At 36.4% G+C, this 25514-nt stretch overlaps 3 protein-coding genes across 3 annotated transcripts; all 3 read left to right on the top strand.

The window, feature by feature from the left end:
- Positions 1 to 414: 414 nt before the first annotated feature.
- On the top strand, positions 415 to 8647 carry LOC106954756 (myelin and lymphocyte protein-like). The gene is made up of 4 exons (XM_015044490.1): positions 415 to 622; positions 6610 to 6774; positions 6897 to 7037; positions 8221 to 8647. Exons 1-4 carry the CDS (start codon positions 536 to 538, stop codon positions 8293 to 8295), a joined length of 468 nt encoding a protein of 155 aa, XP_014899976.1. The 5' UTR covers positions 415 to 535; the 3' UTR covers positions 8296 to 8647.
- A 5709-nt stretch (positions 8648 to 14356) lies between these two features.
- Positions 14357 to 17062, top strand: LOC106954763 (myelin and lymphocyte protein-like; the record flags this gene model as incomplete). The annotated part of the gene is made up of 3 exons (XM_015044501.1): positions 14357 to 14542; positions 14665 to 14805; positions 15988 to 17062. Coding segments are annotated over 3 exons (402 nt in total), but the record flags the coding sequence as incomplete, so codon positions are not given.
- Positions 17063 to 19148: 2086 nt separating this feature from the next.
- LOC106954754 (myelin and lymphocyte protein-like) lies at positions 19149 to 24872 on the top strand. The gene is made up of 4 exons (XM_015044489.1): positions 19149 to 19368; positions 23152 to 23319; positions 23417 to 23548; positions 24671 to 24872. Exons 1-4 carry the CDS (start codon positions 19276 to 19278, stop codon positions 24743 to 24745), a joined length of 468 nt encoding a protein of 155 aa, XP_014899975.1. The 5' UTR covers positions 19149 to 19275; the 3' UTR covers positions 24746 to 24872.
- The last annotated feature ends 642 nt before the right edge of the window (positions 24873 to 25514 follow it).

Genomic DNA, 25514 nt, shown 5'->3' with positions numbered 1-25514 from the left:
GAGGGGGGAAAATGAACCTTTAAAAAAAAAATTAATGAAAAAAAGGTTTTTTTTTTTTTTTTTTTTTTTTTTTTTTTGCCATATCACTAATTCCAAGTATCCAAACTAATGAATGAAAACAGCTTCACTTGCTCTACACTCCTCTATTTTTGTATTCATGTTAAACGTGGTCGTTGCCTTTTATAGCGGCATGTCAACAGGCACTGGAAGAAAGATGAGGGCAAACACATGAAAACTGCACACCAAAGCACTTACACACACACACACACACACACACACACACACACACACACACACACACAGTGCACTCTGAGAGTGCCCTAATGCTGCACAAACAAAGCCAAAAAAGCACCTGTCAAACAGGTCGTTGGGGAATGGATGTGTAGGTGGAGGGGAGGAGAGGCGGAGGGAGGTGCAGCAGGAAGACAGAGCAGGAGAGAAAAACGCCCTTCAAAGAGCAGAAAACTAACAGTTTGTGCATCACATTCTGGAGGAAAACCCCAGACACACACACGCGCGCGTTCAGATTTGGACTATGGCTTCCACCACCTCTGGTGATGTTCTGCCCACTGGTGCCAGAATCTTCATCACTGTTCCTGACCTCTTCTTCATCCCTGAGTGGGTAAGTGTCATTTTGGGTCAGCGGCTGATTCTTAACAGAGTCGGGTTTTTAACTTTATTATATTGCGTTCAGCGTTTAACACTCCTGACTCAGACCACTCCTTCTTTATCTGCCAGGACATTGTCTTTTATTAGTGCTGATTCAACTTTGATCACTTTGATCCTGTTTTTTTTTTTCCTTAAGCTTTTCTCAACAGAATCATCTCCATTTAGACAACAATCAATGTGATGTTGGGCTGGTTCTTTAACATCTGCATCCAGTAGTGAGAAAATGAGAACTTTCTTTTATTAAGCTAAACCCAAAACTAAATAAGCATCTCAAATCAACTTAAACTAGAGTTGTTTTTTTGTTAATAACTGTTGGTAAGTGGTAGCATATGTTACTTGGATAACATGGCTATGGTCTGAGTTTATGCTAGCAGCGTGGCCTGAATGATCTATTGTTTCTGACAACCTTGGCAACAGAAAGAAAAAACAAAAACAAAAAACAGCAACCATTATTATTTTCCACAGCTAAACAATAACATGTAGATCAGAACATGAAGGAGGCGGCCATGTTTTTTGGGTGTACGCCTGTGCAAATGATAGGAAAATCAAACTCAGGTCCTGCACTAACTACCGTAAAAGTATAACCTTGCAGATTTGACTTTGATGTTTAAATTTGAGGTCGTTGTGAGTGGTGATGCTGAAATGAATTAAACAGTAATATGTATATTTGCTATTTTAAGCGACTTTTAGCTTCGATATTCAATAGGCAAGACTTCAGGTTTGCAAATAACAAAAAGAGCAAAAGATAGAAGTTGTAAGCGGGTCGTAAGAAATTTGGACAAAGTTTTTACAACACCATTGTGCTAAACTGCATATGTAAATGTTAAATAAAATAATAACATAAAAGGTTTGTAACGTTTTTATCACTTTTAATGAGGATTGCAAAGTCAAATTCTTTATCGGCTGCTGCAGCTTTCCCATTTCTCTTACTGAAAGTGTGGATGACACCTGGATTGTTGACTTCTCTCTCTCTCTCTCTTTCTCTCTTTCCCTGTTTTTTTTTGTTTTGTACAAGGAAACATGGAAGATTAAATCTTTACAACACAGGTGGAAAAACACCTGCACTACGCAGATATAGTTGCAGAACAAGGTGTAAATCTAAACCAGCCATCGGGTCACTTGGTTGGTTTTGTGACCCGACCGTTTACATGATCTGCTGCTCAGCAATGGAAATGTACTGATGCTGTTTATTTAACCCTTGTATGTAGAAACGGGGTCCAACCGACCCCACACACATAAAACTTGCATCATTTGCCATAGTCCTCTACGTTTGCCTCAGTCTTCGCACGCACAAGGGTTAAACAGTGACACTTTTAAAGCGGGCCGGGCGGACCGAGGGGAACCGAGCCCCTTTGCCCTAAAACAGAGAGCTGAAGTGGTCATTAATAAATAAAGTTTATTAAAGCACAGTGATGCGAAAGTCAGTTTGTTTTGATCAATGCAGTTCTATTTGTACAAAAAATGTCTTTGTTTAAACATTTTCACATTTTATGATAGCAATATTTGATAGATATATCACCAGGCAACATTCTACATATGTGCATATGTATGAATACAGCTCTGGAAAACAATAAGAGAACACTTAACATTATTAGTTTCTCTGATTTTACTCTTCGTATGTATATGTTTGAGTAAAATAAACATTGTTCTTCTGCTCTATGAACTGCTGACAACATGCCTCCGAACAAAGATTTAGTATTTATTTGCAGATAATGAGGCATGGGTCAAAATAAGGAAAAAGATGCAACGCTCCCCGAACTCAAATAATGCAAAGAAAACAAGTTCTATGTTCATTTAGAAACAACAATGCTAATGTTTTAATTCAGAAAGAGTTCAGAAATCAATACTTGGTGGAATAACTAGGAGGTTTTCAGTGAGGTGGTCTCTTCACTTTTTTTCCCCCAGAGCTGAATATGTCGTAATTTAAAACACTGATTTTATTTGATTCGCTCTATTTATATGATTCACAATAAATTTTACATCATCTGCTTCCTCCTCAGTGATCACATGGGATCAGTGGACAGCTGTTTGCATCTGGTTGTTAGTTTTGAAGCAGACCTTCATACTTGTGGTGACAGTGTGAAGGAAAACTTCCCTTTAACAGGGAGAACTGCCAGGCGAAAATTGGGTCATCTGTCAACAGTCAAAACATTCATACACTCGAAAGAGAAAATTGTCTTTTTCACATTTGGTTTGCAAATCCTGTTGCAGTTTTGTTTCATATCAGTAAGCAAAATTTACTGTTCTGATCCGGATGATACCTGAAGGTAATTTAGCAAGAAGATGCAAAAACAATGTTGCTTTTTATACCTTTTTTTTCCCCAGAAAAGATGAGGTCATAAAGAGGTGTATTTTAACAAAAGATGTGCACAAAATAATTAAACAAAAAGTTTCAAACAAGAAAGTCACCATAAAGAGTCTGAGGAGAAGGACTTTCGATTTCCCTCAAGGAATTTCTGTCAAACTTTTCACAAGACAGAATCAGTTTAGTCACCAGGTATTCTCTGACGAGTCAGTCTGAGGAAAACGACTGATATAACTAAGTTAAACAGATCCCCTGATGGTAAGGCTTTAGGTGAAGTATTTTGAGACAAAATACATTTCTGACTGAAACATCTGTGGAGTGATTCACCGGGCTTTTTAAGGAACGTTAAGAGGCACGGTTTACTCTACAGCGTTTCAAAAAGGGTTAGCCTCTTTACACAGATGAAGTGGAAACCTTTTCATTCAGTCTTTTGGAAATATAAACAGATTTATGCAAGATTGTTTCCCCGTATCAGACACTTCCTCCAAAAAGAAGCTGCAATCCTGAAACTAGATAGTATTATTAGGAAAATAAAAACCCTCCATATCCTGACAGGATCAATCAGCGAAGTATGACGTCCTGCTTGGTTTCAGTGGAATCAAACTGCAAACATTTCAAGGCTTCTCAGAAGGATAGTTTTTTTTTTTTCCTCAGAAATTTACCAAGCTGTGCAAACGTTCCTTTTGGCAATGGATACAGCCGACAGAGAGAAGAAACAAAAGTTTTGTGCCGATGCCTCTATATGGAACGGCTGTCGTGTTTGTCCAGAACAAATTTGTTCTGTCTCTCGTTTCTGTACTGAATTGTTTAAAAGACTGTTTTGCTTTTCTTGGTGTCAGATATTTTTTTAAAATTTGTTTTTTTTTTTTTATATCTGTCTGTCGCTATTAGACATGTCATTAGCAAAAATTGTAAAGTTTCTGCAAATGTGAGCTTCTCCATGTTCATGTTCTTTGAATAAATTGGTCTTAAGAGCCAAACTATGTCGTTTACAGCGCTTCACAGCAGAAATACCTTTTGTCACTCACACAAAGACATTGAGACGTATCCACCACCCAACAGGGAACGGTAACTTCAAAGAGGAAAATCTGCTTTCATGGAACTGAAGGAACGTACGATGCTTGAGAAATGTTTACAGATTGGTTGTTTGATTTAGAGAATGGCGCATTCCTGTCGGGCAAACTGCAGGTTGACTGCTTGGTTTGAAAGAAACGTGTGATTAGCTTCTCCAGCCTCTGAAACAACAATGTTTGCACAACGGTTTTATTGAGTTTCTAGAGGGGCTTTGCAGCAAACAATGTGTGGCTTTTTCATTATAGTGGAGTTTCTTAATTATGACAAGGACGGAGGATGGATGGAGAAACGTTTCCTGTTGGACATTTCTGTATACCAAGTCAACACATCCCTGTTAACTGACTGGTTTTTGTGAATTATTATCATTTGTCCATGCTACCTTGCAAATATTCCTCACATCTTTGAGATTGTGAGGACGTCTCTTAACTTTATCCACCTAAACAAGAAGAAAAGTTACACTTTGTAGTGATGTTGTCTTGATTTAGTCCCAATAATTCCATTTGGACTTATGGCCCAAGAATTGAAGTTAAGTTTTACCAGACTGTAAAATATTTTTTCCAAAAGGTTTGGGGGATTTTAACCAAGTAAGGGTTGTTTTCTTTGGGGACAAAAAGGGGAATTCTGTCTTGAAATTCCCACTTTTTATCCCACCCATATGGAGAAGTTGAGTTTCTTGTGTACTGGAAAACACAAGTAGCTGCTGGAGACGTATTCTATGTTGCTGATTTATTCCATGGCAGCTTCAACTTTATATATCTTCTTTTTGTCAGCTTTGGAGAAATGTCCAGTTTTTCCATGTTTACTCTCTCGTAGCCAGCTTTATTTGTGTTTATGTGTTTTTCATATTTCAACAGATTTTCTTCTTACTGGCAACCTTCTCCTGACTGATACCTTCCAACGGGGCTTCAAACTCACTTTCATTTTGGGCCAAAGGGAAAAATCTGAATGTTCTTAAAGGGCCGGTTGTGCCAGAATCTATTAATAAAACCCACTAAACTATTAAAATATCTATAAACCGCTGTTTGATTCAGCATTCAGTCAGTGTTTCTTAAAGTGAAATAGTAATAACCATCTTTTTACTCTGATCAGTCCATCCAGAATTGATCTTGTGGTATTTTGCAATCACAGTCAATTTAGAAATATTTGTAAATAATTTTTACAATATTTATGTTAATGTAAGATGCTGAGTGTGACTTTTTAAAAATCAATAACAGACTGTAATTTGACGTCAAGAAAGGCTGAGGCAGCAATCACTTAAACCCAATGTTTTTGACCAATTTTGAGAATGATTTGCAGTAAAATCAGAAATAATTTGGAGATCTGATGATTTTGTGTGAATGCTGCGGATTTGTGACGAACTGGAAGGACTAATCTGTGTAATTTTGACTCCAGAGGGCCACATAAAAAGCTGCAGCGGGCCAAATTTGGCCCCCGGGCCTTGAGTTTGACACATGTGCCTTAGAACAATGTCATCCCTTTAATCTGTCTAACCTCTCAGCTACGGCTCTGACTGAAGGAAATATAAATAATGCTGATAAATTAAGCATTATCAATATTCATACTTTTTTTTTTTTTAACAAATCAGTTCCACAGAGGCTCACATACAGTTTCACTACTCAACAATATTATTAACAATCCATCTTCACTGAAGCACGCTGCGGAAGATTTTAAACAAAAGAGTCCCCTTCCAAGAGACACAGAGTGGTTTTTAATATTTCTTAATATGCTAAGCTTTATAACAAAAATACCTTTTGATAATGCAGAGAGAGAGAGAGAGAAAACTAAATGTTTACAGAAGGATAGGAAAAGCTTTGATGGATGTACATTTGCTTCAGCCTCATGTTTCTGTGTAAAGGTTCTTTTAAGCCCAATGTTTGTCAAAGGAGGAGAGAAAAAAAACTGAATGTAAAAGCTGGCGTGTGTTTTTCATAGCCCAGAATATTGCCTTTCAGTCATGAATAATATAGGAAATATGTTGATTAAAAAAAAAAAGTACAAATGCTTTTTGTGAGATTTTAAGATTTAGCCACTTTTTAAAAAATTTAGATTCAGTTAGGGACTAAAAATGAGCCTCGTACATCAATGTACTATAAAATTACAGTTTTTTTCCCACTTTATCATGTACATCAGTTTAAATATCTATACTAAGGCTTCAAGAAATATATTTTAAGATGTATACCAGTAATTCTCAAAATCTGAACTCTGAGCTACACCCAATGGTAAATTTAATTATGCCACCAGGCAGTTTTAGCTTATGAAGCTGATTTAACTCATCTAAACAAATCAAATAATTTACAGCATTTTACTGTCAGAAATGAGAGTAAATGACAGTCTGTAAGGGTCACAGGTTGGCGGCAGACGTTTTGTACAAATGCAAAGTAAAAAATAAAAAGTGATTTAAAAAATAAAAAGTGATTTTAAAAGAGATTTAGTTCCCAATTATTTAATCAATTAATTATTTTGTTGAGTGAAATAGTTTTTTTTTTTTTTGTTGTTTTTTTGAGGATGTTAAGTAGAAACCATATTAGTACTTTTAAACCTGCCCTCCTCTCTCCTCGCAGGTCATTGGGGGTTTGGTGTGGATCCTGGTGGCCTCGACCCGAGTCTTCCCAGACAATCCTCTGGGCTGGGTCATGTTCGTGTCCATCTTCTGCTTCGTCGGGACGACTCTGTGGCTTCTCATCTTCGCCTGTGGAGGCAATCAGAGCAGCTTTTGGCCCGGCCTGGTTAGACACACACACACACACGCACGCACACACACACACACACACACACACACATAAATAGAAAACTATGCATTTCCTGACAGTCATTCAGTGTTGACAGTCTTCCTTCTTTTGTCTTGCAGGATGCTGGTTTTCATTTTGTGGCAGCGGTTTTCTACCTCAGTGCGTCGGTGGTGTTAGCCTACATCACCATTGTGCATAAGACTGCTTCAACTATTGACATAACCCTACTGAAGATCTACCGACTTGACATTTCTGCAGTGGTACACAAAACACACCTAACTAAAGATAATCTACTTTTAACAGGAGGACCTACATCTTAAAAATTTTGTACCAAGGAACTTTACTTGTTGCGTTGAATGTTGGATTATTAACCTGGACTTTTGTGAGTGCAATGTCTTCACATGCTGTAAAAATAGTTTTGTCCAGTTTTCCTTCAGGAGGAACTGGGACGTTTATCAGTACCAGCTAGTTTTGCTGTCTGCTGAAGATGAGGAGTGATTTTATTTTCACTCATCGATCCAAGTGTCCAAAATTATTATGGAGGATTAGGGCCATGCTAGAAAAATAATAAAATTACAAGAATAAAGTCACAATATCATGACTTTGTTCTGTTAATTCCCGTATGGCTCTATGCTTGTAATGTTATGACTTTATTCTGAGAATATTATGATTTTATTCTCATATGAGTTTATTCTCGTAGTATTATGACTTTATTATTTTAATTGTATGACTATATTTTCACTATTTTTTTTAATTTATTTATTTTTTTAGTGTGGCTCTAAAACTCTGACGTACAAAAAAATGGCTTCAGCAGGTGAAAAACAAGGGAATGTTCCAGCAAGCGTTGGTACATCAGTACGGAAACACGTTTTGTCGTCACAATTTGATTGATTTGGAGGAGATTTGCAGGGTAAAGTGGACAAGTACCGCCAAAGCAAGATGTGGGAGAGCGATAGATCGCGATCACAGAAGACTGTGGAATGCAGATACTAAATCAAAAATTGTTTTGACAAAATATCAGTTGAAAAGTGTGCACGCTTCAGCAACCTTGATTGCTGCATGTGTTGTATTTTTCAGTTTCTTACCGACAGATTTGTTTGGTTTCCAGGTGAAATGTACAGAACATTTGATAAAAATCCAAAAGACAAAAAAAAAAAAAAACAGGAACATTTTGAAATGATTTATTGTTGTTCGGTGGTTTATTTTGTTTACATTCTTAAAATCCACTGTTGATCATACAACTACTGCAGGCATCAGGGGGATTATTCTCCAGATCAGAATTACAAGATTGCACATTTCAGTCCAAAATGTAAAATCCTCTGAGTTATTTTTACATTTTGAATTTGGACTTTTGTTTCATAAATAAAGCTACCCCTAATGTACGCCTCTCTGCTTCCTTTTGGCATCCAGGCACTTTAACGCTTCTGTTTGGATCATTTTTAGGTGATGTCCCATGTGGCTACTCTCCTCTACTTCCTCCACGCCATTTTCTCTGCCATCCGATGGAAGAGAGCCTGAAGCGCAACCTGAACCCCTCCAGACGTCAAACACAAGGAGAGACGCAGAAAAATAATGGCATATGTGACACATTTTTGTTTTTCCTGTTTCGTTAGAACAAATGGCGAAAAAAAAAAAAACTAAAGTGATGAAACCCATTATGCACAATATAAGTCGCTGTTTTGACACGATAAGCAACTATTAGGTCTGAGTGATACTGCTGATAGAAGTGCTTAAAAAAATGTCTTTTTAGAAAAATACATTCATTCAGACAGTCTGAGTTGTTTAACAAATAGGAAAAAACGATTTCAGTGTTTTCATTTCATGGTAGTCATTTGACCTTCACAAAGCAGCTGCTTTAGAGTCCACTCAACCAGCAGAAACCTTTAAAACAAACCCACGTACAATTTTATAATTCACTCCAGATGTTTCGAAGTTGCTTGTTTTTTGTTTGTTTTTTTTCCTTATGAATGCACGAAAGATACTTTTCAGGTATTTCCTTTATTATTTCAATAACTGCACAGGTAACACACTAAATATACGACACAGAGGTAAACAGAACCACATGAAAATCAAGTAAAATTCTAATGAATTACNAAAACAGCAACCATTATTATTTTCCACAGCTAAACAATAACATGTAGATCAGAACATGAAGGAGGCGGCCATGTTTTTTGGGTGTACGCCTGTGCAAATGATAGGAAAATCAAACTCAGGTCCTGCACTAACTACCGTAAAAGTATAACCTTGCAGATTTGACTTTGATGTTTAAATTTGAGGTCGTTGTGAGTGGTGATGCTGAAATGAATTAAACAGTAATATGTATATTTGATATTTTAAGCGACTTTTAGCTTCGATATTCAATAGGCAAGACTTCAGGTTTGCAAATAACAAAAAGAGCAAAAGATAGAAGTTGTAAGCGGGTCGTAAGAAATTTGGACAAAGTTTTTACAACACCATTGTGCTAAACTGCATATGTAAATGTTAAATAAAATAATAACATAAAAGGTTTGTAACGTTTTTATCACTTTTAATGAGGATTGCAAAGTCAAATTCTTTATCGGCTGCTGCAGTTTTCCCATTTGTCTTACTGAAAGTGTGGATGGCACCTGGATTGTTGACTTCTCTCTCTCTCTCTCTTTCTCTCTTTCCCTGTTTTTTTTTGTTTTGTACAAGGAAACATGGAAGATTAAATCTTTACAACACAGGTGGAAAAACACCTGCACTACGCAGATATAGTTGCAGAACAAGGTGTAAATCTAAACCAGCCATCGGGTCACTTGGTTGGTTTTGTGACCCGACCGTTTACATGATCTGCTGCTCAGCAATGGAAATGTACTGATGCTGTTTATTTAACCCTTGTATGTAGAAACGGGGTCCAACCGACCCCACACACATAAAACTTGCATCATTTGCCATAGTCCTCTACGTTTGCCTCAGTCTTCGCACGCACAAGGGTTAAACAGTGACACTTTTAAAGCGGGCCGGGCGGACCGAGGGGAACCGAGCCCCTTTGCCCTAAAACAGAGAGCTGAAGTGGTCATTAATAAATAAAGTTTATTAAAGCACAGTGATGCGAAAGTCAGTTTGTTTTGATCAATGCAGTTCTATTTGTACAAAAAATGTCTTTGTTTAAACATTTTCACATTTTATGATAGCAATATTTGATAGATATATCACCAGGCAACATTCTACATATGTGCATATGTATGAATACAGCTCTGGAAAACAATAAGAGAACACTTAACATTATTAGTTTCTCTGATTTTACTCTTCGTATGTATATGTTTGAGTAAAATAAACATTGTTCTTCTGCTCTATGAACTGCTGACAACATGCCTCCGAACAAAGATTTAGTATTTATTTGCAGATAATGAGGCATGGGTCAAAATAAGGAAAAAGATGCAACGCTCCCCGAACTCAAATAATGCAAAGAAAACAAGTTCTATGTTCATTTAGAAACAACAATGCTAATGTTTTAATTCAGAAAGAGTTCAGAAATCAATACTTGGTGGAATAACTAGGAGGTTTTCAGTGAGGTGGTCTCTTCACTTTTTTTCCCCCAGAGCTGAATATGTCGTAATTTAAAACACTGATTTTATTTGATTCGCTCTATTTATATGATTCACAATAAATTTTACATCATCTGCTTCCTCCTCAGTGATCACATGGGATCAGTGGACAGCTGTTTGCATCTGGTTGTTAGTTTTGAAGCAGACCTTCATACTTGTGGTGACAGTGTGAAGGAAAACTTCCCTTTAACAGGGAGAACTGCCAGGCGAAAATTGGGTCATCTGTCAACAGTCAAAACATTCATACACTCGAAAGAGAAAATTGTCTTTTTCACATTTGGTTTGCAAATCCTGTTGCAGTTTTGTTTCATATCAGTAAGCAAAATTTACTGTTCTGATCCGGATGATACCTGAAGGTAATTTAGCAAGAAGATGCAAAAACAATGTTGCTTTTTATACCTTTTTTTTCCCCAGAAAAGATGAGGTCATAAAGAGGTGTATTTTAACAAAAGATGTGCACAAAATAATTAAACAAAAAGTTTCAAACAAGAAAGTCACCATAAAGAGTCTGAGGAGAAGGACTTTCGATTTCCCTCAAGGAATTTCTGTCAAACTTTTCACAAGACAGAATCAGTTTAGTCACCAGGTATTCTCTGACGAGTCAGTCTGAGGAAAACGACTGATATAACTAAGTTAAACAGATCCCCTGATGGTAAGGCTTTAGGTGAAGTATTTTGAGACAAAATACATTTCTGACTGAAACATCTGTGGAGTGATTCACCGGGCTTTTTAAGGAACGTTAAGAGGCACGGTTTACTCTACAGCGTTTCAAAAAGGGTTAGCCTCTTTACACAGATGAAGTGGAAACCTTTTCATTCAGTCTTTTGGAAATATAAACAGATTTATGCAAGATTGTTTCCCCGTATCAGACACTTCCTCCAAAAAGAAGCTGCAATCCTGAAACTAGATAGTATTATTAGGAAAATAAAAACCCTCCATATCCTGACAGGATCAATCAGCGAAGTATGACGTCCTGCTTGGTTTCAGTGGAATCAAACTGCAAACATTTCAAGGCTTCTCAGAAGGATAGTTTTTTTTTTTTTTCCTCAGAAATTTACCAAGCTGTGCAAACGTTCCTTTTGGCAATGGATACAGCCGACAGAGAGAAGAAACAAAAGTTTTGTGCCGATGCCTCTATATGGAACGGCTGTCGTGTTTGTCCAGAACAAATTTGTTCTGTCTCTCGTTTCTGTACTGAATTGTTTAAAAGACTGTTTTGCTTTTCTTGGTGTCAGATATTTTTTTAAAATTTGTTTTTTTTTTTTTATATCTGTCTGTCGCTATTAGACATGTCATTAGCAAAAATTGTAAAGTTTCTGCAAATGTGAGCTTCTCCATGTTCATGTTCTTTGAATAAATTGGTCTTAAGAGCCAAACTATGTCGTTTACAGCGCTTCACAGCAGAAATACCTTTTGTCACTCACACAAAGACATTGAGACGTATCCACCACCCAACAGGGAACGGTAACTTCAAAGAGGAAAATCTGCTTTCATGGAACTGAAGGAACGTACGATGCTTGAGAAATGTTTACAGATTGGTTGTTTGATTTAGAGAATGGCGCATTCCTGTCGGGCAAACTGCAGGTTGACTGCTTGGTTTGAAAGAAACGTGTGATTAGCTTCTCCAGCCTCTGAAACAACAATGTTTGCACAACGGTTTTATTGAGTTTCTAGAGGGGCTTTGCAGCAAACAATGTGTGGCTTTTTCATTATAGTGGAGTTTCTTAATTATGACAAGGACGGAGGATGGATGGAGAAACGTTTCCTGTTGGACATTTCTGTATACCAAGTCAACACATCCCTGTTAACTGACTGGTTTTTGTGAATTATTATCATTTGTCCATGCTACCTTGCAAATATTCCTCACATCTTTGAGATTGTGAGGACGTCTCTTAACTTTATCCACCTAAACAAGAAGAAAAGTTACACTTTGTAGTGATGTTGTCTTGATTTAGTCCCAATAATTCCATTTGGACTTATGGCCCAAGAATTGAAGTTAAGTTTTACCAGACTGTAAAATATTTTTTCCAAAAGGTTTGGGGGATTTTAACCAAGTAAGGGTTGTTTTCTTTGGGGACAAAAAGGGGAATTCTGTCTTGAAATTCCCACTTTTTATCCCACCCATATGGAGAAGTTGAGTTTCTTGTGTACTGGAAAACACAAGTAGCTGCTGGAGACGTATTCTATGTTGCTGATTTATTCCATGGCAGCTTCAACTTTATATATCTTCTTTTTGTCAGCTTTGGAGAAATGTCCAGTTTTTCCATGTTTACTCTCTCGTAGCCAGCTTTATTTGTGTTTATGTGTTTTTCATATTTCAACAGATTTTCTTCTTACTGGCAACCTTCTCCTGACTGATACCTTCCAACGGGGCTTCAAACTCACTTTCATTTTGGGCCAAAGGGAAAAATCTGAATGTTCTTAAAGGGCCGGTTGTGCCAGAATCTATTAATAAAACCCACTAAACTATTAAAATATCTATAAACCGCTGTTTGATTCAGCATTCAGTCAGTGTTTCTTAAAGTGAAATAGTAATAACCATCTTTTTACTCTGATCAGTCCATCCAGAATTGATCTTGTGGTATTTTGCAATCACAGTCAATTTAGAAATATTTGTAAATAATTTTTACAATATTTATGTTAATGTAAGATGCTGAGTGTGACTTTTTAAAAATCAATAACAGACTGTAATTTGACGTCAAGAAAGGCTGAGGCAGCAATCACTTAAACCCAATGTTTTTGACCAATTTTGAGAATGATTTGCAGTAAAATCAGAAATAATTTGGAGATCTGATGATTTTGTGTGAATGCTGCGGATTTGTGACGAACTGGAAGGACTAATCTGTGTAATTTTGACTCCAGAGGGCCACATAAAAAGCTGCAGCGGGCCAAATTTGGCCCCCGGGCCTTGAGTTTGACACATGTGCCTTAGAACAATGTCATCCCTTTAATCTGTCTAACCTCTCAGCTACGGCTCTGACTGAAGGAAATATAAATAATGCTGATAAATTAAGCATTATCAATATTCATACTTTTTTTTTTTTTAACAAATCAGTTCCACAGAGGCTCACATACAGTTTCACTACTCAACAATATTATTAACAATCCATCTTCACTGAAGCACGCTGCGGAAGATTTTAAACAAAAGAGTCCCCTTCCAAGAGACACAGAGTGGTTTTTAATATTTCTTAATATGCTAAGCTTTATAACAAAAATACCTTTTGATAATGCAGAGAGAGAGAGAGAGAAAACTAAATGTTTACAGAAGGATAGGAAAAGCTTTGATGGATGTACATTTGCTTCAGCCTCATGTTTCTGTGTAAAGGTTCTTTTAAGCCCAATGTTTGTCAAAGGAGGAGAGAAAAAAAACTGAATGTAAAAGCTGGCGTGTGTTTTTCATAGCCCAGAATATTGCCTTTCAGTCATGAATAATATAGGAAATATGTTGATTAAAAAAAAAAAGTACAAATGCTTTTTGTGAGATTTTAAGATTTAGCCACTTTTTAAAAAATTTAGATTCAGTTAGGGACTAAAAATGAGCCTCGTACATCAATGTACTATAAAATTACAGTTTTTTTCCCACTTTATCATGTACATCAGTTTAAATATCTATACTAAGGCTTCAAGAAATATATTTTAAGATGTATACCAGTAATTCTCAAAATCTGAACTCTGAGCTACACCCAATGGTAAATTTAATTATGCCACCAGGCAGTTTTAGCTTATGAAGCTGATTTAACTCATCTAAACAAATCAAATAATTTACAGCATTTTACTGTCAGAAATGAGAGTAAATGACAGTCTGTAAGGGTCACAGGTTGGCGGCAGACGTTTTGTACAAATGCAAAGTAAAAAATAAAAAGTGATTTAAAAAATAAAAAGTGATTTTAAAAGAGATTTAGTTCCCAATTATTTAATCAATTAATTATTTTGTTGAGTGAAATAGTTTTTTTTTTTTTTGTTGTTTTTTTGAGGATGTTAAGTAGAAACCATATTAGTACTTTTAAACCTGCCCTCCTCTCTCCTCGCAGGTCATTGGGGGTTTGGTGTGGATCCTGGTGGCCTCGACCCGAGTCTTCCCAGACAATCCTCTGGGCTGGGTCATGTTCGTGTCCATCTTCTGCTTCGTCGGGACGACTCTGTGGCTTCTCATCTTCGCCTGTGGAGGCAATCAGAGCAGCTTTTGGCCCGGCCTGGTTAGACACACACACACACACGCACGCACACACACACACACACACACACACACATAAATAGAAAACTATGCATTTCCTGACAGTCATTCAGTGTTGACAGTCTTCCTTCTTTTGTCTTGCAGGATGCTGGTTTTCATTTTGTGGCAGCGGTTTTCTACCTCAGTGCGTCGGTGGTGTTAGCCTACATCACCATTGTGCATAAGACTGCTTCAACTATTGACATAACCCTACTGAAGATCTACCGACTTGACATTTCTGCAGTGGTACACAAAACACACCTAACTAAAGATAATCTACTTTTAACAGGAGGACCTACATCTTAAAAATTTTGTACCAAGGAACTTTACTTGTTGCGTTGAATGTTGGATTATTAACCTGGACTTTTGTGAGTGCAATGTCTTCACATGCTGTAAAAATAGTTTTGTCCAGTTTTCCTTCAGGAGGAACTGGGACGTTTATCAGTACCAGCTAGTTTTGCTGTCTGCTGAAGATGAGGAGTGATTTTATTTTCACTCATCGATCCAAGTGTCCAAAATTATTATGGAGGATTAGGGCCATGCTAGAAAAATAATAAAATTACAAGAATAAAGTCACAATATCATGACTTTGTTCTGTTAATTCCCGTATGGCTCTATGCTTGTAATGTTATGACTTTATTCTGAGAATATTATGATTTTATTCTCATATGAGTTTATTCTCGTAGTATTATGACTTTATAATTTAATTGTATGACTATATTTTCACTATTTTTTTTAATTTATTTATTTTTTTAGTGTGGCTCTAAAACTCTGACGTACAAAAAAATGGCTTCAGCAGGTGAAAAACAAGGGAATGTTCCAGCAAGCGTTGGTACATCAGTACGGAAACACGTTTTGTCGTCACAATTTGATTGATTTGGAGGAGATTTGCAGGGTAAAGTGGACAAGTACCGCCAAAGCAAGATGTGGGAGAGCGATAGATCGCGATCACAGAAGACTGTGGAATGCAGATACTAAATCAAAAATTGTTTTGACAAAATATCAGTTGAAAAGTGTGCACGCTTCAGCAACCTTGATTGCTGCATGTGTTGTATTTTTCAGTTTCTTACCGACAGATTTGTTTGGTTTCCAGGTGAAATGTACAGAACATTTGATAAAAATCCAAAAGACAAAAAAAAAAAAAAACAGGAACATTTTGAAATGATTTATTGTTGTTCGGTGGTTTATTTTGTTTACATTCTTAAAATCCACTGTTGATCATACAACTACTGCAGGCATCAGGGGGATTATTCTCCAGATCAGAATTACAAGATTGCACATTTCAGTCCAAAATGTAAAATCCTCTGAGTTATTTTTACATTTTGAATTTGGACTTTTGTTTCATAAATAAAGCTACCCCTAATGTACGCCTCTCTGCTTCCTTTTGGCATCCAGGCACTTTAACGCTTCTGTTTGGATCATTTTTAGGTGATGTCCCATGTGGCTACTCTCCTCTACTTCCTCCACGCCATTTTCTCTGCCATCCGATGGAAGAGAGCCTGAAGCGCAACCTGAACCCCTCCAGACGTCAAACACAAGGAGAGACGCAGAAAAATAATGGCATATGTGACACATTTTTGTTTTTCCTGTTTCGTTAGAACAAATGGCGAAAAAAAAAAAAACTAAAGTGATGAAACCCATTATGCACAATATAAGTCGCTGTTTTGACACGATAAGCAACTATTAGGTCTGAGTGATACTGCTGATAGAAGTGCTTAAAAAAATGTCTTTTTAGAAAAATACATTCATTCAGACAGTCTGAGTTGTTTAACAAATAGGAAAAAACGATTTCAGTGTTTTCATTTCATGGTAGTCATTTGACCTTCACAAAGCAGCTGCTTTAGAGTCCACTCAACCAGCAGAAACCTTTAAAACAAACCCACGTACAATTTTATAATTCACTCCAGATGTTTCGAAGTTGCTTGTTTTTTGTTTGTTTTTTTTCCTTATGAATGCACGAAAGATACTTTTCAGGTATTTCCTTTATTATTTCAATAACTGCACAGGTAACACACTAAATATACGACACAGAGGTAAACAGAACCACATGAAAATCAAGTAAAATTCTAATGAATTACGACTACTACTACTACTACTACTACTAATAATAATAATAATAGTAGTAATGATAATGTCAAAATAAATTAGAGTCAATTTGCAGTGGTCAAAACTTGTTTTTTTTTAAGAAAAAAAAAACACCCAAAGTTCAAAGTCTGACACGTGTCATGATCCATTTCACATCCTTCATGGTCAAGCCGACTGCGTTCGCTCTTTTGATCTGTTTTTTTTTTTACATTTTAAATGAGGAAATCATAAAACAAAAAAAGAATGAAGAGATTAGTTTTTGATTAACTTTTTTTTTATTCTATTCCTAAAGAACAATCTGTGTTGGTTCCCGTTTTTATGCTCTGTGCTGTGGAATAAATGCGGAGATTTCGAGATTGTAAATAAATGATTTCACTTTACAGGTATGTTGATAATCTTTGTCACAAAATAAATAGATTGGAAATTAGAATATGTGTTGGTTTGTTGACTAAATGAAATAATAAAAAAAGATGGACGTTGAAATGAAGTCATTGAGATATGGATGTCGAAAAACATCTGAACTTGGACTTTGTGTCGTTTTAGTAAAGGAAAGCAGCAGTTCAACACTCACTGTGTTTAATTTATTTACTCCTACTTCATTATTTTTACTTTTTATTTAAAGTTTTATTTACCAAGTCATTTAGTTGTTTATTTGTCATGTTTTGTCCATTTTTTATTAAAATGCAAGAAAAAACTACAAATGTTCATAACCATACATGTTTTATTTTAATTAAAATAAATCAAGATTCACAAAGTCAATGCAATATCACCATAATGTCTAATAAGACTTTTATTAACAAATAACTGAAGTATATATCATTTGATTTATAAACTGATAATTAGTATTACATGCACCTTGATCTTTATTGAATAATTCTAGATTTTGATGAACATGTTTATCAGAATGTACTCTTAATGATCGTAAAATATAGTTTTGTCTGTGAGATGATAGAGAACTAGTTCTCATGCTGATCTAGTTGTTTAGAACATAATACGATGTATGGTTCATTGAAATACAATTTAAACCACAACACACGACTATAAAATAGAAAACAGTCCCATAAATGTATTTCAAATAAGGCACACGTGAATGGGATTTTTGTATATTTATAAAATATTGTCATGTACTGGTGGTGGACCTGAGCTGATTGGCTAACGGGTTGCAGGTGTGAGAGGAGAGAGAGAGAGAGAGGACGAGCAAGTGTACACTACAGGGGGGCTAGGAAAATAAATCTCAGAGTAAGAAAGAATAACTGGACACAATAAAACTAGAATCACTAAGAAGAACTGAACTGTGAAACAGAAACAAGGCTGATCTAATCAAAGAAACAAACAAAAAGCAAAACCCACAAAACAATTTAAAAAACCCAGGACCTGACGAATCTTTGTTTAATTAGTATTTTACATAAAACACACACCTGACTTTGCAACCGATTGAACTGCTGAAAAGATGATTTTATAGACGTCCCTTTTGCTACAACAGGCAGCAGCAACTGATGCTACGTTAGCTAAAGGCTAACGATAGCTTTTGAACAAATTAATTCTCCAGTCTGGACTAAAGCAATTAATAAAACACTGATATGATCATAAATATACAAGATAATTTGACTATCTCCCTTCTTATTATTTCATCTTGTAAAAAAACTATATTAGTGTCTTTGGATTAGGTTGTTGTTCAGCATAAAATGGCCGTGTGTTAAACAATCTGATCCTTCTTTTAGTCTCTTACAAATCTCAACAAACAGTGACTCTTTCTGACCCAATGTTTGCTTGAAATTACTCAACTTGTGTCAGCATTCAGGTTCAAGAAACAACCCAAAACTTCCTGTGTTTCCGGTAGAGGTTCTGAAACTAACCAGCCAAGAATTAGCTTTAAAAAATCTTACTGTTTCAGAGTGACAAAGCAGATTTTCTCTGAAATGATATAAAATTCTGAAACATTTTCCTACCCTGGTCAGCCGGCCTTACCGGGATTTGAGTTTATCAAATACAAAGAAGGTTATAACAAAGACTTCAGAGCTTACATGTGCTCATTGCCACTTACTCATTTCATTGGGGACAGTGACGCTATTTATTATTGACATAAAAACCTTGACTCATGTTATCACCAAATAAAGCCTTTTGTGCAAGAGGTCGACAATTAAAGGTGTTCGCTCACGGAAAGCCCTTTTATTCTGAAGGAAAACTTGTTTAAAAGTGAGTGTGTGCAGTACAAGCACAGGGCCGCAGAGAGACCAGCGAGGGCCACCGTGTCGGTGTTACCTGAAGACGCATTCAGCTGTTTCTTTACTCAACAACGCAGTTTGTCACAGCGTCTCTGCCTTGCTGCCTAGGGTCACGACATTCCTCCTGTCGATGTTTCAAAAGCCCCGTCACACACCAACAGCTCCCGGTAAACCAGGGAGCGGGCTGGGTGCTTGTGAGGAGGGTGTGTCTGGATTTGCCCAACAACGATGAGCTGTTGTGGGAAAGGATCCCACACACACACACACACCCCACACACACACACACACACAATAGCAGAACGGGTTTGTCTGCTGAAGCTGGCTTAGGTATAAGGTTCGGTTACACCTGCTGCTGCCCCGTTAGTTCAGAGGAGCCCAGGGTCGTTCGCTGAAGAAACAGGGAGAGATGGCTGCTACCACAGCTCAGTCCATGGGGATGCTGCCCAGTGGAATGGAGATATGCACCACAGCCCCAGATATATTTTATCTGCCGGAACTGGTGAGTGGAACATTATTATTTTTTTTTTTAAGTCAGTTTTTGAAGATTTTGTCCTTTTTGGATACTCTTTTGCGACCTATTAGAGAAGAAATTCAAAGTTCCTTGCCCACATTTCAATAAAATTTATTGCAAATGTTACTTTTATGTTCACATTGGCTTTAGGGTTCAGCCTGTTCAGTCCAAAAGGCAAACATATAAATAGACAAACAATTTTTTAATACATATTTGTATTAATCTAAATGATGCTACAGCAATAAATGTGTTAATTTACGCAAAAGAAAGCAAAAAGACAGAACTCCGAGAGTACCGTTTGAATGTAGTAAAGCATAATTTCCCCAAACTAATTCATAAACTACATCACATTTTGTTAAATGTGTCTTTATTTGTCATGAATAAAGACTTGAATTAAACCTACTGTTATTAAACCCAAAGGTTCCAGATGATCTGGATTAAAAGCTTCACACGTTTTGAGGGGGAAATAAAAGAACACAATGAAACATTTCTAATGTGGGAGGAGCGCCTACATCAGTTCACCTCTCATATTTCAGTCACATTGTGTCTCTGTTACCAATCTAAGGGAGAATGTGGTAACCTCTCTGTCTCTGGAAAAAAAAAATATATATATATAAATCGTTCTCATAAGGCCTGCTGCAGGTTTCAGTGCGTGGAAGCTGTATCCAAATTGGAGGTTTAGTCAAACTTGTATGCTAACAACAAATTAGTCTAAGCAGAAATAATTATTTCTGAGAACGTTGTTTTGAGTGTTTGAGCAGGCAGTTCACAATTTAATCCTGCCTCCTAACACTGTGGCAACTTACTACTAAAGTAACGTCAATTTTATGCAAAAACAGCCAACTTCATGAAACTTTAGATCTATTCAATTAAATTATGATCAAATTATATTTACATTATAATCTAAACACATCAGATCCAGTTCAGGTCAAATGTTTGAGTTTTTGAGTATTAAAGCCACACAGAGTTTCTGTCTTATCTTATTTTATCTTATCTGTAAGAGGGAGGGCAACGTTTTCCTCGTCATTTATTTTCTTGGACAATTTAGTCATTTCAGTTCGACATACAGCTGTATAATTGTGTTTGAGCAAATAAGGCTAAAGATTAACTCCAAAAGTCTATAAAAACCGTAACGAATGAGCCTGCAGGAGTCTCAGCAGATAAAAAAAAGTGCAGTGACTTATGACTAATCAATAGCAAATTGCTTTAAAAGTGGTTTTTGAGCAACTATAAGGGCGAATACAATGGGAGTGGCACGCAGACATGAAGGGTGTGGTGGACGGCTCAGCTGCAACAGCTTCACTCTGGAGTTTTCAATTCCCTTTATTATTTGTCTCCTTTTCTATTACTGTTAGTTTTACAATGTTCGATGGTGTTGTGATACAATGTTTATGATGTGATTCATTGTATGTGTTAAATATGCATCAACAGACACTAGAGGTAAACAGGATTTAGGTAAATTTGCAGTAATAGTTAAGAAGATACACATGCCTGGGTCCTAAACTGAACATTTGTCTTGACTGACCATGAATATGGGTTAGCAGTTTGAACTCTGACTGCTCCATCTCTACATTTTGAGAGTAATTTGAAATGCTGCATCTAAAATGTGTATTTTAAACAAAAAATGATTTGTTGGAGCATGTGTTTAGCAAAAATGGGGGAAAAAAACTCTTCATTTTACAGTTTCATACAGTTAAGCCAGGTAATAAAGTCCTATAGATTCACTGACCATTTATCAAAGAAAATCAACAATGTAATAACATTGATAACCTTTTGTATTGTAAGAAAAAAAAATGATGTTTTTGTTTGATAAAAAAATTGAGTATTTTAAGGAAAAGAGTGCTTTTGTGTATTCACTAGTCTTAAAATTGGGTAATTAATGCTGTTGTTCCAACTAACCACGCCATTATGTTGGTAAATAAAGAAAAACACATAGAAATGTACCGTATTCACTTCACGGCTTAACCTGACAGACGCCACAGTTAGCTCTCCATAATAGCAAATTTGGTTCATAAATGTATACTAAATTAGAGACGACACCTTTGATTTAACTGTTGGAATAAACTAGAATTAGGTTTTACAACCATTATTTGTCCCCTTATTTTAAAAACAATTGGCCTAAAAAAAACGACAGAGTTTAGTCTGTAGCTACTCAAATGATGCCATTTATGACTTAGCAAATTAAACACCGCCCACATTCCAATAAGACCACTGTTTGCTTAGTCAATAGTCAGAGAGGGATTGTCTCTGAGGTGGCGGATTTATTATTTGCCAACTGTGTTGCCACCATTTTCACTCAGTATTTTACTTTTTTTTCTCTCCTTTTCACACGATATTTAACTGTTTCCCATTGACTGATACGGGTCCATTATTTGGGGCTTTTAATGGTTTGTTTTATACTAAATACTATACTGTTTTTGCATATGTGGAATTGCAAAAAGCAGAATGAGTGAACGTAATAACAAGAATCTAGTGTGTGAGTTAATATTAGTAGAAGGAGTCACCCTCATTCAAACAACATCAAATTGACATACAGGTTCAAGCATAAATATACATTTCCTATCATGCGTTTGCTTAAAAAATCATGCAAAGATTTTGAAAATGTTCTGGGTGTGTCTCAGTTCAACGGGTTTTAAGCATAGTTCAAAAATTCACAAATGGGCTAATGGCAAACTCACCCTACAAGCTTAACGTTATAACCTTGTTTATCAGTCCCAAAACCAGTCGTGATCTTGGTTTTGTATTTTTATCCTCCTGAAAAAAACCCCAACTGTGTTCATGTTTTAACCATGTCTAATAACCATTATTTAATATGATCTTAGGGAATTTGGAGGCAGTCCTCCATCTTTATTATTCCACCAATTGTGTTCAATGCATCGGTACCTGACCGTTAGGAAATGCCCTCAGCATGATGGTACCGCCACCATGTTTGACCACAATGTTCTCAGGTTTGTTTCCTCAAGGGTGCTATCATGACAGCACATTAAACCTTTGTTCTTACGGAACTAATAATACTAAATTTACTACAAACAAATTGTTTTCTTTCTAGTAAGTTGAAGTTGATGTTGGACATTTTGTTTTCTCGATTACCACCCTCCAAGTCCATGTTGATGTTAATTTCTCTTTGCTGTGGATGAGGACAGCTGGTGTTTTATCAGGTTCCAGTTTATGAGGCTTCATTTGTTCCTAAAGAATCTGGCCAATTTCCTTTTATCAGGGATGGTGAAACTTTGACACAGGTGTTTGTTCCAAAAAGGACAACAATCTGTTTTTGGAATGGATTAAACAGGCTCACACTAACCTTCTAGGTATGGTCCTAACCTCAACCTTACAAAAAATGATTTACAGATTTGTACATGGAAGTCAACCTATTTAAACAAACTCTACCAATTCTATCTGGAAGAGTAGTCAGCAAGTATATCAAAATAAGGCATGAACTTTCCTGATAGCTAAAAAAAAACAGAATACATGTCATAAGTAAGTTAAAATTAATTGAGGTAGATTTATAATTCTTGAACTATGGAAATATATGGTTCAAATGCGTCATTATAACCTTAAAGCCAATATGGCATCCGTGCTGATGATGAGTGTGTGTAAACTTCTGATCAAAATTTACTTCTACTACTTCAAAAACACTCCCAAATCTCCTAAAGCTGTCATTTCAGAACCGATTCCAGAAACCAAAACCACAAAGATAGATTTAGGGTCACTCCAAGAAAAACAAGAAAAAATGTTCCACCTTGAAACTTTCTCCCAACTCTTTCTGTCCAGGTGTTTGGAGGTTTGGTGTGGATCCTGGTGGCATCAACCCACATCAGCCCCGTTAACCCTTTGGGGTGGGTGATGTTTGTCTCGGTCTTCTGCTTCGTCATGACCTTCCTGTGGATGGTCATGTTTGCTGCTGGCTGCCACAAGAGCAGCCCCGGCTGGGCCGCTGCTGTAAGAGCACAACACAACGTGAAGCGAAGATGAAATATAAACAAGACATAAGAATAGAAATGAGACTAACTAGCCTGTATTTATTTGGTATGAGCAGGACTTTGTCTACCATGGCCTGGCAGTGATTTTCTACCTCAGTGCGGGAGTGGAGTTGGCTTACATTACTTTGCTGAGAAAATCAGTTCTGCCAGTTGGTTTTCAACTCTACCAGATTGATATTGCAGCAGTGGTGAGATGTTCCTCTTCTTACTTTCAGACTCTCTAGTATCTCCCTGATTTTACTGAAATGCTGTATATTGGATAATATTCTTATCCAGAACACGTATTTATACCACAATAACTCTGTTATATATCTGTGGCGCATTTCTGTGGCGCAGGTAGATGTTCTGCAAATAAAACTCCAAAGTCGTCTTCCTATTCATCTGGTACTGATGCAAACAGAGTTTATTCACAGTCATGGAGTTATTTGAGCATAACAAAAAACTGCGATACGAGCTTCACATCTCTGAGACACCTTACAGTTTATTATTATCTCAAAAGCCTCTAACACCATGGAAGTGATGTTGTGCTTCTGAAATGTCATAGTGACAGCAAAATAGCGTCATTTAATCTAACGTAGTATGTACAAAGACACGAACAAAACAAATGCTGTCAATGTAATAGCAGAAAAACTTCAATACAACATCTTTCATCCTGATGCAGTGGAACACTAAACAGGGTTTGATTTTGCATGAAATGTACGTCGTTTCATCACTTTTAGAAGCAGCCAGCATGTGTTTTTCTGCAAAGAAATATTTGATACATTACAGATTTCTCATGTTTTTTTTTCTCACACCTAAATGTTTCAGATTATCAACCATGAAATGTCAGATAAAGATAAAATACAAAATGCATCTCTTAATTTATAAGTTAACAGGGTAACACTTTATTCAACTGACATATATATGACATAACATCTGTTATGAACATGAAGGAGTCTTCATGAATGTTTATGACTGTTGTCATGAAGTGTCATTCAGTAAATAATGACACTTTTATTGCAAAGTTGACTCTTTTAATTGACTTTTAATGCAAGTTTTAGTACAACTTTGCAGTAAAAGTGGTAAAAATGTCACATGCTTATGAGCATGCTTTATGAATGCTTATGACAACAGTCATAAGCATTCATAAAAACTCCTTCATGTTCATAACAGGCGTCATGTCAGTCTTATTCAAACCCCTTCAAATAAACTGTGACCCAATGCTGACCTTTAAACACAGTCTCATTTACAGCCTATGCAGAACCACATTTGGCATTTCCACCACTCATGGCTCTAACTTTAGCCTTTGTGTTTTGTGTTTGCTTTTGAAGGTGTTTGCCTTTGCGACCACACTCCTCTACTTCATCCACGCCATCCTCTCCGCCATCCGATGGAAACACTTCTGAGGAGAACCGGGAAGAAGTGATGCAAGAAGTACAGAGCGTCATTGCCATCACCGTCTGCGCACACCAAAGAAATTTACATTTTGACATAAAGGATGTGCACGAAAAGGCAACACAAACAACCCAAGTCTTTTTATTCCAACCTTATAAATTCTCATTTACAATGTTGTCAGCAACCTAAAAGTTCATAGGCTCACAATAAGCTTTTGATCTCCATTCTGTTATGTTGGGTTGAGGCTTTCTGGACTGGGCACCAAACAGTTTAGAGATGTAGAAATAAAGTTTAGAAATGGATAGTAGAAATGTCTTTTTGTATGTGGTCAAGCAAATACTGTATATAGTTTTAAAAAACATATAGAACAAGCAATCAGTTTGGATGAACAACTGCTATAATTGTAGTTCTATGGAAACTATAAAAAGTTATTTTAATAGTGCATTTCATCATTCGTTATTTGAAAAAAATATGTTTTTCTACATTTCAAGGATTTGATGTTGTTGTTGACTGAAGTTTAATGTAATTATAGAAAACTGAAGAGAAACAAATAAAATCAATTGTGTTTTTCATTTGCTTCAAAGTTATGTCATCTATGTTTTTTTTTCAGTAAGATTTTTTTTTTTACCAACAAACAAGCAAAACTATAAATGTCTCATGTGTGTTTAGAGCAACACACATGAAACATTTAATGGGACAACTAACCATGCACACACACACTCACACACAAGGGAAATTTAGACAGAAATAACCTAAAATGATCCAAATTTTAGCCAGATC

The sequence above is a fragment of the Poecilia latipinna genome, unplaced genomic scaffold (assembly GCF_001443285.1).
Source record: "Poecilia latipinna isolate Pla-1442-1.1 unplaced genomic scaffold, P_latipinna-1.0 Scaffold678, whole genome shotgun sequence".
Lineage (NCBI taxonomy): Eukaryota > Metazoa > Chordata > Actinopteri > Cyprinodontiformes > Poeciliidae > Poecilia > Poecilia latipinna.
The sequence above is the reverse complement of the archived record's forward strand: the minus strand, read 5'-3'. Positions and strand labels throughout refer to the sequence as shown.

Coding starts and splice junctions, on each gene's coding strand:
- LOC106954756 (XM_015044490.1), top strand. CDS start 536: ATGGCTTCCACCACCTCTGGTGATGTTCTGCCCACTGGTGCCAGAATC. Junction 623..6,609: donor TCTTCTTCATCCCTGAGTGG/GTAAGTGTCATT, acceptor CTCTCCTCGCAG/GTCATTGGGGGTTTGGTGTG. Junction 7,038..8,220: donor GACTTGACATTTCTGCAGTG/GTACACAAAACA, acceptor GATCATTTTTAG/GTGATGTCCCATGTGGCTAC.
- LOC106954754 (XM_015044489.1), top strand. CDS start 19,276: ATGGCTGCTACCACAGCTCAGTCCATGGGGATGCTGCCCAGTGGAATG. Junction 23,320..23,416: donor GCCCCGGCTGGGCCGCTGCT/GTAAGAGCACAA, acceptor TGGTATGAGCAG/GACTTTGTCTACCATGGCCT. Junction 23,549..24,670: donor AGATTGATATTGCAGCAGTG/GTGAGATGTTCC, acceptor TTGCTTTTGAAG/GTGTTTGCCTTTGCGACCAC.